Here is a 13,033-nt window from a genome sequence, read left to right on the forward strand (position 1 = left end):
AAAATTTAAATAACGAATGCATCACTCACAAAAATCTCACGTAAGTTCCTTTATTATAATGTTCATTTTTTGTTATAAAGCTTCCCAATATGGTATATAAATAAATTTATTTGAAATAAGTAATTGTCATATATATATATATGATCCTAAGCCTTAAGCTGGAGTATTTTCTACTACCACCAAGATCTGCACCGACGGCGGCTCCATATATATATATATATATACTTTATCATTATTTTGTATAATACAAATTATTATAATAGAGATAATAAACAAATTCCAAATCGCTGAAGTCAACGGACTATGAGGAAGAAGAATACTTCGATGACAAGAGGAACAATGTTGTGGAGGATTGTTCTACCGGCAAAGAAGAATACTGCCATAGATATTGAAAATATAACGGTTGATAATACAAATGATACTCATAATCGATAATAAAGAAAGTACATTTACAATTGGTAATTTTAAATAATAATCAAATAAAATAAATGATATCTCGTTTTTGCCGATAATCATAATTAAGCAGTTTCGACATTTGAAACCAAATATTTCGAAATTATTTATATCAGAAGAATATGACGAAGGAAAATTGTTGACCTCATAAATTTATTTTTATGAATATTATATTAATAATTATAATTTATTTGTAATTATTTGTACAAATATAATATGGAAAATGATAAATATGAAAACAATTTTGTCAATGTAAATATTTTATTACATAAACGTTATATATGCAAATTTTTACTCATTTCTTGTTTTCGTGTCAGAACATATATGATATTCTTTGAAATTAAATGTATAAATTGGCGTCAAATTAAGAAAAGATTCAGAATCAAATAGTTCACTATGTACGTTAACAGATGGGGTGTAACAAGGAATTTACCATTTTCTATAGTATTTGTACATCTTAGTTAAACTTGAAGGTTATGGTTGAAGTTTGATGGTAAGAAAGAATGCGTGTGTTTATAACCTATAATCAACTATTGACGTCCAATTTTAAGAAATTATTATAATTAAAAGAAATTGTGTAATATATTGTAAACAACATACATGTTTGTCTTGTATGGTTAATAATAATCCAAGTAAACAATGCCAAAATATTACTGTGATTATTGTGATACATATCTAACACATGATTCACCGAGTGTACGAAAAACTCACTGTCAAGGACGTAAACATAAAGACAATGTTAAATATTTCTATCAAAAATGGATGGAGGAACAAGCGCAACACTTAATCGACGCAACAACAGCGGCATTTAAGGCTGGAAAAATTGCGTCTAACCCTTTTGCAGCAAACAAGGGAGCAGCAATTCCACCACCTCCAAACCTTGGACCACGTCCTGGAGTACCACCACAGGGTCCACCAGGTATGATGCCACCTCCTGGAATGCATCCTGGTGGCCCAATGGGTCCAGGTGGTCCGATGATGATGGGACCACATGGACCAATGCCACCAATGATGGGTATGAGACCACCTATGATGGGGCCTATGGGACCAATGGGGCCAATGATGGGTCCTATGGGACCTATGGGTCCAATGAGACCTCCAATGAATGGACCACCACCACCTATAGGAGGACCTCCACCGATGAAGAAATAATGAAGAAACATATAGTTCTTACCATTATTAACATGTACATACAAATATCAAATGCAGAATAAATCATAAATTTTTTTGAAGACTAAAAATAAATTATAATTAAAATTACATATAACATCAGTATTATTCTTATAGCTAGTATAATTAAATTTAATTCTTTAATCAAAGTAAAATTTTATATTGCAAAATAATTATACATTAGATAAGAAATATATACGGGATAAGAAATATAAAATACTATTTGATTTTGTTTGAAAAAATTACCTTTTTATTTATTAAAAAATGGACAAAACGATGATTTGTCTATAGTAATTCTCTACTTTAATAAATATATTGCGGGATACTGTTAAGTTATTCTTAACAAAAAGTATAATAATTACTTAAACTAAAATAATATTATATGTATTTCAGACATTATTTATGTCAAACTGTATAAGCTCTTAAAATTTATTTTATGCTTTAGATTTATTATCTATATGTCAAATATTGATTTAATTACTATAATTTAAGAAAATATTAAATCATATACATATACCTTAAATCATATAAATAGTAAAAATGAAAACACAATTATGATACCGTTGCATACAATGTAACATTATGCAATACAATTTTATATAAAATGCAATAAATCATTTTATCACTTGTAAATTAATTTTATTTTAAAATATCTTAACTTTATTAAAAGGGTTTTTGAGGAAAATTAGAATGTTTAGTATATTAAAAATGCCAACAGACTTTTATTTTATTCATTTAGCACTGTATCTTAAAAAATAAAGTTTACTGAAAATAATTACAAAATGAACTTACATATTTTCTGTGATCTTTCTCCAAATTTATTAATCTTTGTAAAGTATCAATATGTTCTTGTTTAAGATTTTTATCATTTATTCTTTTTTGAATTTCTCCAACAGCTTGATTCATATATGGTAAATTAAATTCAAGAGCTTCTTTTATTATCTCATTAGCGTTATTTTCTAAAGATGTATCAATAATTGTTACTTCATTTTGTGTGACTTCTGAACTATTTTGTAGATCTAGTTTTGCCTTTTTTACTTTTTTAGACTTTTTCTTTTTGGTACCACTTACTTCAGAATTAATTTGATTATCTTGTTGCTGTATGTCACTTGTATTTGCTTCTTCGTTGTTGCTGTTTAATGTTTCTGACTGTTTTTCTGTATTATTCCCTGATGGCTTTATTTTGGCACAAGGTACATTTTTAATCTTTCTTGATGGTTGTATAGGTTTTTGTCGAGGTATATTCTGACTGTGTGGCAATTCTATACATTCTATAGGATGAACAACGTCAGAAGATTCTGTAACATTATGTTCTATATTGTGTTCTTCATTAGAAGTATTTTCTGCATTATATGGTATAATTTGGATATTGTTAGGATGTCTGTTATTATTTGTTGAAGTATTCTTAACACTAGTGAATATAATAGAAGGCATATGTTCATCTCGTATTTCAATATCTTTTGATGAACATGCATCATTATCATTTGTTTTACTATATGCCTTTTGAGCATTCATAGACTCATTAAATTTATGTAAATCTCTTACGAATGTTTCAAAATTACATTTCTTTCTTTTTTGCTTCTTATTTATATTGTTTTCTTTTTCTTTATTTCTTTTATTATTCACATGGTATTTTCTAAGAAGACGTTGTAATTCAACATTTGTCAATGAACGAGGCAGAAACATTTTATTATAAATAACAATAATCTTCAAATATAATGTTAAGAATATTTCAGTGGTTCCACATCTTTTTAAATATTTGACTACTTTTTTTAACTTTTTTAATACGTCACTACATCTAGGTTTTGTGTGGAATATTTTTATTAAATTGCTTCGACATTCCAAGATTTTCTTTGAAATAGCAACAGATCTTGCAGGGTCCTGAATATTAACCATTAATTTTTGTAATTGATCTATTTCACTGCAAAGGTAGTTTGGATCTTGTGAAATCTGATCTTGTGAAATCTGATCTACTTCCTCTAATTTTGTTGTTAATATTTTAAGCAATCTTTTTGTATTACGTGGAAGATGTATACACATCTCCAAATTTTTATCTTCATTACTCAGTTTAAGCCAAAAGATAAAAATTTCAGCTATATATCGACACAAATCTGCTGTAGATCGAACTCTCATCATTAGTTCTTTATTTGGATTACAATATATTTTAATTTCAAATTTAATTAGTTTTGTCAATTGAACCAAAAATGCTGGAAAAACACGATCATTTAAAAGACTTGATAGATGAGAAGGTAAAATTTGGTCACCCAAAAGTTTTCGTTTCAGCTCCTCGCCAATAGGTTGCTTTGTATAAAATTTGCCATATGAATATAAAACACAAGAACTATCCAAATCATCTTTGCCTTGGAGAAATATCATACTTTTATGTTTTTTAACATTAGATAATGGTATTATATCTTCGTTAGTATTTTTGTGAACAGGAACTTCATATTCTGGCCCACCTGTATAATTTGATACATATGCTGGTGTTGGAAAATGTTGTGACCACTGATACTCACTACATGTGGAAGAATCATGTCCTCGTTTGGTGCAATTACAGCAATAAAGTAAATCTGCAGGTTTCATAACCTCAGATAAATTTTCTGGTATATTTATTTCAGATATTCGTGTCTAAAATATAAAGCAAAAAGTATAAAGTAACATTACTTTTTCCAATGAGGTTATTAAATGCTTTAAAAATTATATGTAATCATATAAAGTATTTAAGTAGTACACAACAACAAACTTACTGTTTGATGAAATCTCCTCCAAAGATCTGGACATTCAGATGATTTGTGTCCTACAGCACTGCACATATCACAATACAATATACGACAAGATTCACAAGTTTTTCTAAATGTACCTTGCTTTTTACCACACTGTAAATAATTAATATATTATTATATAATTATAATATAATGTATTTTGTATGATGTATATTCGAACCGTGAGGCACATTTTTTGAGGACATCGAGTTTCCGTATGTCCTTGTGTACCACACATGTGACATCGAAGAGGTTTCAGTAGCTCTGGACAATTATGTTCCCGGTGACCTTTTCGGAAGCAATTAAAACATTTCATGTTCCAATATCTGTGACGTTTGAGTAGACCTGGCATCAGATCTTCATCTAAAATAGCCCAAAGCTTTGGATCCTCTATAATTTATTTAAAATATAAAATATTTAAAAATATGAAATTAATAAATAAACTGTTAAAGACTCACTTGACATTTTACTTTGAATCTCTTCTACATCAAAATTCTGTTGTTCTCTAGATTCGTAGAAAGTTTTAAGATTTTCTGATATAGGTTGAAAAATATATTCTTCCCATGACTTTTGATTATCATCAACATTATGTTGTTCAGTACTAGGTTTGAATCGTTTATTTTCAATACCTAAATCTCTGTTTTCTTGCACACTTGTAGAAGGTACATTGTCATTTTCATAATGCCGTTTTCTGCTTGGAGTTACTGCTTCATCAGAATTAATAAAATTTGATACCATTGTATCTTCTGCAAAATTAATTGATTTATTTTTATCTTTTTCATAAATAACATTACTGTTATCAAAAGGTTTAGGTGATTGAAATTCAGATATATTGTCTATGTTAGTGAAATTTTCATAGAAACTTTCATCTTTATCAGAGTACTGAACTGATTGAACATTCTTACTCATCTGCATTATTTCTTTTATGCTTGAAGCACCCTTTTGTATTGCTGTACAGTTTAACATTATATCTTCTGTTACTGATGTATCATTAACATTATCTATAATTAAAGTACTACAATCTGAATCTTGATCAATTACAGAATTTTTCTTTTTCCTACGTTTAGTTACATCAACTTTCTTTTCTAAGACAAATGAAGATTCTTGATCTGTATCACTGCTACTGCTTGATGATTCAGAACATTCATCAGAGTCCTGTAAATTTATGACAGGTGGTTGAGGTTTTGGAGGAATAGGTACTTCTAAAATGGATTCTTCTGAATCAGTTTCTGTTTCTGATGATATTAATGTTATTTCTTCAGTATAATTGACTGATCTTTTAAACTTATCAGTTCTACCAATTATATCATATTTTGTCTCTATATCGACTTCATTTATAGATTTTCCTTGATGTGACTTTTGATAAAGCTGATTTGTTTCATTTTCTTTAACATTCACTATCTCTTGTTCTTTTTGCCTTAAACTTTTCTCTTTTTCTTCTTCTTCCACTTCATATAATTTCTTCTTCAAATTTTGATATTTTTGTGTATACAATTTATTGATAAATGATTTTGCAAAGTCATATTTCTTTAAAATATTATCAATATTTGTCTTATTATATGTAGTTTGTTGACATTTCATATTGCTATTATCGATATTGTGTTTCAGAGAATTCAAATGAGCAGACTGAGTTATAATCATTTCATTATTCGATGATTGCAAAACTCTTAATTCTTCTTTACTTTCATTTTCTGCTTCTGGTTTTACATGCACATCGTTTTCAATATTACAAGAGCTAGAATAATTTGAATTACTTTGAACATATTCCATATCATGACAAGCTGTTGATTGTTTATTATTTTTTGAAAGCTCAATATTTTCATTAAACTCCTTACAGATATTTACGTCACTTTTATTATTTATGTCCTTATGTAATAATTCAGCTTCACTTGCAAAATGAATAGATTTAATATCTGGTTTGTCATCTTTTTCAATAAATGCTATATTCATTGAATCATTTATTGAACATATTTTTTTATTATTTTTACTAGCATCATTCTTTACAGAAGTATCATTGATGCCACATATTTCAGTAGTACTTGTATTTGTATACAGGTTTTCATTAGTACCAGTAATTTCTAATTTAATATCTGTCTTTTCATCCACATTTTTTGTAAAATTTGAAGTATAATAAATTTCAGCATACAATCGTGATTGTAAATCGTGGTTAACTTCTTCATCATCACTGTTTTCAGCTTTACAATAATCTATAAAATTCAGAATGGTTTACTAAAATTATTTAACTTTGTTACACAAAATTAATAAAGGTTACATCGAAGATTCTCACCCCGAAATACATTATATTCCATCCTTAATAGTGTATTTGGTATGTATGAAAATTTTATGCTAAATAAAATTATATTTTGTAATGTACATATCAAATAAGAGCATCAATATTTTCGAGAAAGGACTCATGCACTCTTAACAAAATTACACATGCCCATACGCTGTACATTTACATATTACTTATTCTTTGTGCAAAATCTGGCTGCTATCTAATATTATGAAGATGAAGGTAACGATACTCGGCATGAAATAGTACGTTACTAGATCCTATAGAGAGCACTTACAGTAAGCATGAGTATATATAGTAAAATCATGGTTTAATAACAAATTTTGAAATATTTATTTTTTGCGGACACCAATATATGATTTCATTTTAACCGTATTAATTGTATTAAAGAAAATAAAAATAATTGCATATGTATATATATTACATATCTGCTATATAATATTTTCTAAAATTCCTAGATATTCTCTAGTACAATTTTGATATAAGGAGATCATTCGGTTGTGTCGGCTGCTTCGGGAAGATTCGGCAGTAACGCGACCAATCACGGTTACTTATAGTTTGCGATCAGTGCAGTTGATAAATGGAGGATTTGTGTTTGTCAAGGTAGTTTTGTTTACGCGTAAATTTTCATTCGGTATCAACACATCGTTCGTTTTGTGTGTGCTAAGAGGTAGATGAAGGTGCGTAACAGTTTCCTTCGGGTTTCGTATTAAATTTAAAAGGTAGGGAAACTATCCGGTTAGAGAAATGTATATTAACGCGGAAACTTGTATTGCACAGCATATGAGCTGTGTAGAAATGAAAGATCATTCATATCAAAAAATACATTGCTTTTTGAAGCATCACTTAAAAGTTGTATTAACATTTCTCATATATTTTTTGGCTAATATGTTCGTAAGAAGTAATGAGGTTATCTTGTGGATATTAAGCACTCAGTAATCTACATTTTTACTTCATAGGTTATGAATTTATTTTCATAGAATTACTAAATGATGTATTCCAAACTGAATAAATGATCCCTAAGTAATATAAAACATTTAATTATAACTATAAAATAGTTTGTATCTTTTCCCTGTAGAAAGATGTTTTAGTTATGTTAGCATAACATCAAAATAAATAACATATACAATTCTTTATTTTTCAATATAGTAATACAGTATGTTAAATAATGAAATGATTGTATATATACAATAAATGAACAATAAATAAGATCATACATCAAATGGTTTCATGCATTACTCTAAATTAATTTTTCTGTAGTTAAAAATTATTCCTGTTTAAGATACATTAATAATAGATCAAAGAATGTTTGATATAATATGTTAGATTTGTATTGAAAATTATATTCTATATATCCTATGTACTTTTAGGTTAATTAACCTATATGCAAATACATAAATCACATTGTTGTTAACAAGCTTAAGTAAATTAAGTTTTTCATGTACAATTTAATGCATTTTATATGTTATGTAACTTTTGTATTAGTTTATAATTTGTATATATACTAATTTAAAACTGTTTTTATTAGTCAAATTAAGAAATGTTATAGAAATATTTGTTACATTGGTTAATGCAAATGTTTATTTGTTATTATTGTGTTACTATGTTGTTTAATATAATTTATATATTCTACAATTAGATCACCATAATGTTCAATAATTTTAGATGTTATTTGTTATCTGTTTAGGATTTAAGATGTCTAGCAACCATAAAGACAAGTATGAAAACTCCAACCCACGTCGTACTCATACTTTTATGTCTACGGAGGATGCAAACTCTGGAAAGAAATCTTGTTGGCCAGAGTTGGAGATAACAGGCAGTATAAGAAATTTAAGTCCAAATTTGTGGCAATTGACTCATCTAACAGCTCTGTATCTCAATGATAATAGTTTACAAAGGATACCACCTGAGATCGGACGATTAGTCAACTTACGTGCTTTAGATCTCAGTAGCAATAAATTACGCAGTTTACCAGCAGAACTGGGGGATCTCATCTACCTCAGGTATTACTTACATTAATATTTGTGTAAATTTATAACATAAATGTAGTAAAATAGTATGTGATATAATTGAATATAAATTAAATTTTATATATGTATATATTGCTCATTTGTATTTTGTTTATATTTCAGAGAATTGTTGTTGAACCAAAATTACCTTCGAGTGTTACCATATGAACTAGGGAAATTGTTCCAATTACAAGTGCTTGGACTTCAAGGTAATCCACTCAGCAAGGAAATAATGGCATTGTATGGAGAACCATCTGGGACTCACAAGCTGCTATCATATATGCTGGACAATTTACAAGGTATGTGATCATTTATTCATTCAGTGAATTATTTTTAATTTCATAATGAACTTAATATTAAAGTTCATTTTATTCTTTGTCAATTTATTATATTTTGTTATCTACTGTTAGCATATAATGATAAGTAACGAGGCCGATGACATTATGGTCGACGTTGATCGATATTAAACGTTCTCGTATTTAAGTATTTCACCGCCAGATGGCTCTATGTGTTTACTTCCTGTGTAGTTCTATAATCTCCAATTACCTTTCGTCTTTTCCTCGTATAAAACATTGAACAAATTTTTTATTTATAACATTTTGAAATAGAAAGTAGAAAATACTAGTTGTTAAGTTACAATAAATTGAATTTGGATTCTTTTTTTTAACATACTAGGAACTTCATCCAATGGATGTCAAATTTAATGAATTATATATTGTATTAGAGTTTTTAAAATTTTATCATTATCATTTTTTTTATTTTTCTTTCTTTTTACAATATGATAAAAATGTAATCTATTGAATAGGAATATTAGTTTTTACATTTTAAATAATAATGCATCTATTTCAAAATTGTGATTAATATAAAAAGAATTGCCAATCATCTAGGTAGATTATTTTAATTAATAGATGAAACGTTTGGTATATAAAATATTTAGATCTAATATCGAGTTTAAATTCTAAGCATAATTTTTCAATATGTTTTCTTTACGCGTCATTTTATTAAATGTTAAAGATTTTTGAATTTTTGGAACTATACTAAACACAAATAGACACTTTTAATATATCTTATATTAAATTTCCAAATACTCTGGTATATTCCTTACTCATTGATTTTAGAAATTTTAATTTTGTTCTTCTGTCTAATGTTCCCAGCGATTCCAATAGTCGGTTATTAATCATATCGATTATTGATCTATGATAAATAGCGCCGTCGGTAATTGTCATGAAGATTAACTCGTTAATCAAACTGGAACGCGTTAATCTGTTAGAAATAAAATATCATTGATGCAAAGTGGCCATTTGAAAGGTCATAAAAATTTCGCGATATCAATGCAGGTTAGACAAGTTGAATGGGCTTATGAAGACCGTTTAGTGCTTTAAAGAACACATTAGAGCCTACATAATTTAATTTCTTTTAACTTCGGGGTCAAGTGGGTGTGCCGGAGCGCAGGCGCGTTGGGTGTACGAGTGGTTACGTTAGGGAATGCTCGGTGAAACGTGGGGGAATTGCAAAGCGGACCAGAAGGGAAGGCGTACTTCTATCTATTGTGTTTCACGATTTTTGCCAGTTACCCGATTGCCTGAAAGGTCTCGGCTGTGTACCATTCCGTTTATCCATTGTTCTCCGACTTTTACTATTCGGCATCACGATACCATGTCTGTCATTTCCTTTTCCAGAGGATACTCCCTCGTCATCAACGTCCTCCACTTTCTTCGCTTCATCTTTCTTTATGTCAAAGGTCGCTTTTCGTATCTAAAATCGTACCGAAAGTATACAGAATGATCAATTTTAATCGGTAAATGCGAATTACTCGTGCTATTTCTTTCTATACTTACTGTATATGGAAAAATAATAGAGTCAAGAATCAAATATTTTAGGTTAAGGGGCCGTTATTAGTTAGATGGCGTTATTAGTTTCTCTGTAGGTTGTTGCGTAGAGGTTATGTTGTAACTTTGATATATTAAATGGCAATTGTATATATTTCTGATGCGTTAATTCACGCAGTTTGATACTTCTTTCGAAAAATGCTAATTTATTTGTTCGAAAAATTTCTATTTGCATTTTTTCCATTGAATTTATCGATTAAAATTAGATACCATATTTATTCGTTATAGAAACGATATTATTATACGAATAAAATATTATTACGAGAACTTCGCCTGTTCTATGTCTAAAGCATTCTTCTTTCTAAACATTGTAAGGGCTCGAAACGATTCGTATGAATGGAAAGTGATATGAGATTTCATATTTACTCATATATTTCATTTCTTTTTCACGCGCATATTAAATAAAGTGAATTCTTTTCTAGCAGCAATCGCTTTACAGCGATACAATTTACACGATTATTTAACTTGCTATCGTTACATTTTATATCAACAATTACATACATATGTTTACCGCACAACGCGTATTTTATTCCAGTTATCTACTCGTATAGAACAAACGTATTTTTAAACTGCGCTCGTATCTCGGGAAATTAAACCGACGAGTTTAGCAATAAAGTAATTCCAATGCCCTGAAAGAGCAGTGAGGTACTCGAAACTTCTAATAAGCTTCATGAAAGAGCTGTAAAAATAAATTGATTTGCTATTGTTTACTCTTTAAGTTAGTTAAGATAAGTTTCAATCTCCATATTGAGGTATTGATAGCTTTTGCATGTCAGAAAAGTATGTTCGAGTATTGGCCTCTAAAAAGTTTTAGATAGATTATTTTCAAACAGATAGGATATAAAATAAATTGGTAAAAAGTGGTAAAAAATTTAGAAGAAAAAGTTTAGTAATTGGAAAAGTTGAAACGAATGATTTCGATAGTTTGTGTTTGCTTTGAATCATGTACGTATTATATAAAGGTAGGTCGAAATATTAAAAACGTTATTTTATTACCGAAATTTTTCCTTAAACAAACGAATATTCTTTCTGTCTTTGTTTTAGAGGTAAGATTGTAAAAGACCTTAATTTTTTTTTTAAATTAATTATTTAAACAATGTTTAATGTAAGCACGTACAGTCGATTAATTTAATAATGATTTATCGTATTATAGTTGATAGGTTGAATAAATTAAATTTCCTTTTTTCAAATTTCTATGGTATGAAAATGATATTGAGTTTTTGAAACAGTGTTGTACACTTTTTCCATCGCGTTTTAAATCAAACAAAATCGGTATATTTTTATTAATAAAAAAATCTCGTAATGTAAAAATATAAAACCAGGAGAAAAGATTGTCGCAATAAACCTTCCGCATGCAACGATTGATGAACTTGTACTGGCATGTTGAATGTTGCTAACACGAGAGATTTATAACTTTTGTAGAAGATATTACCAACTGCTTTACGTAAATAAGACGAAATATAAACCTATGCACATGCAGTTATTGCAATATTTCCAGGTGGAACTAAAAATGTCCCACCATGCATTACGGTACATCAAAAAGGTGGGACACTTTTAATCCCAGCGTGCCCCAAAGAGTTAAGACGTAATCTTTCAATCTTTCGAAGTAAAGTAAACGAGAATTAAAGTAAATTGACACCAAGTTAAAAATATCTATATCACAGGAATTTGTTACGTGTAAAATTTGAAATATTTACAAATCTAATTTAATTTTTAATTATCTGTGTAATATACATTTTAACTAAAGAAAATTTAGTAAACCTATAATACGTACAACAATAACAATCCTTTTAACATCGCCATTGGATGAGTATATATACAGAGATACACAAATATGAGAGAGATACCATGACTCTCTGTAAATGATGTATAATACGAATTTAATGTCTGCAATTTTATCTCTCTCATAAACTTTTAATCCTAGCGTACCCTAACGAGTTAAACTATCACGGTATTTCAGCTATTGTCTTTCTGAAAAACCGAGTCGAAGAGTATTTTCTTCGAATAAGAATACGTATTATCTCTGGTTATCGTAGGTTATCAGTGTTCCATACAGTACTAGTATATTAATCCATTTGCATCCTCGCTTTAAAGAGAGTTTTCCAAGCTTTTGGTTGAAATTGAAACAAACTCTTATGTATATTTCATCCAAAAATTTTCTATATTTTCAAATAAAATCATTCTACATGATGTTACGATATAAATGTTAATTTTTTCCCATAGCTGTACAGTAAATAAATTTAAAATAGGTAAGTCACATTTATGGCGCGCGGTTATGGACTCAAACGGTTAACGATGCAAATGGATTAAGAACTACAAAATACGCTTCTAAGCAATCGTTTCTCCAAACTCCTTACTTATTTCGCAAAAACGTGTATGCGCATTGAAAACTTTATCGTCTCACAACTCTCTCTCTCTCTCTCTCTCTCTCTCTCTCTCTCTCTCTCTCTCTCTCTC

General features: G+C 28.7%; 3 protein-coding genes across 5 annotated transcripts in view; 2 read left to right on the forward strand and 1 right to left on the reverse strand.

Annotated features, from left to right (window-relative positions):
• Positions 1–1,092: 1,092 nt before the first annotated feature.
• snRNP-U1-C (small ribonucleoprotein particle U1 subunit C) lies at positions 1,093–1,637 on the forward strand. Its single transcript, XM_017909318.1, has one exon. It carries the CDS (start codon positions 1,093–1,095, stop codon positions 1,603–1,605), a length of 513 nt encoding a protein of 170 aa, XP_017764807.1. The 3' UTR covers positions 1,606–1,637.
• Positions 1,638–2,385: 748 nt separating this feature from the next.
• On the reverse strand, positions 2,386–6,863 carry LOC108554139 (uncharacterized). The gene is made up of 5 exons (XM_017909313.1): positions 6,673–6,863; positions 4,844–6,592; positions 4,567–4,775; positions 4,371–4,499; positions 2,386–4,251 (listed from the first exon to the last, which is right to left on the reverse strand). Exons 1-5 carry the CDS (start codon positions 6,692–6,694, stop codon positions 2,386–2,388), a joined length of 3,975 nt encoding a protein of 1,324 aa, XP_017764802.1. The 5' UTR covers positions 6,695–6,863.
• A 403-nt stretch (positions 6,864–7,266) lies between these two features.
• The window catches only part of LOC108554140 (CCR4-NOT transcription complex subunit 6-like), a 101,702-nt gene continuing 95,935 nt past the window's right edge, over positions 7,267–13,033 (forward strand). For 2 of the 3 annotated variants that reach the window (XM_017909315.1, XM_017909317.1), the window contains exons 1-3: positions 7,267–7,400; positions 8,366–8,681; positions 8,811–8,986. In XM_017909315.1, the coding sequence (XP_017764804.1) occupies positions 8,374–8,681; positions 8,811–8,986 (484 nt within the window). In that variant the 5' untranslated portion in view covers positions 7,267–7,400; positions 8,366–8,373. The remainder of the gene's footprint in view (positions 7,401–8,365; positions 8,682–8,810; positions 8,987–13,033) is intronic. The other variant, XM_017909316.1, reaches the window with a different exon arrangement.

The sequence above is a fragment of the Eufriesea mexicana genome, unplaced genomic scaffold, assembly GCF_001483705.2.
Source record: "Eufriesea mexicana isolate 0111107269 unplaced genomic scaffold, ASM148370v2 scaffold16969, whole genome shotgun sequence".
NCBI lineage: Eukaryota > Metazoa > Arthropoda > Insecta > Hymenoptera > Apidae > Eufriesea > Eufriesea mexicana.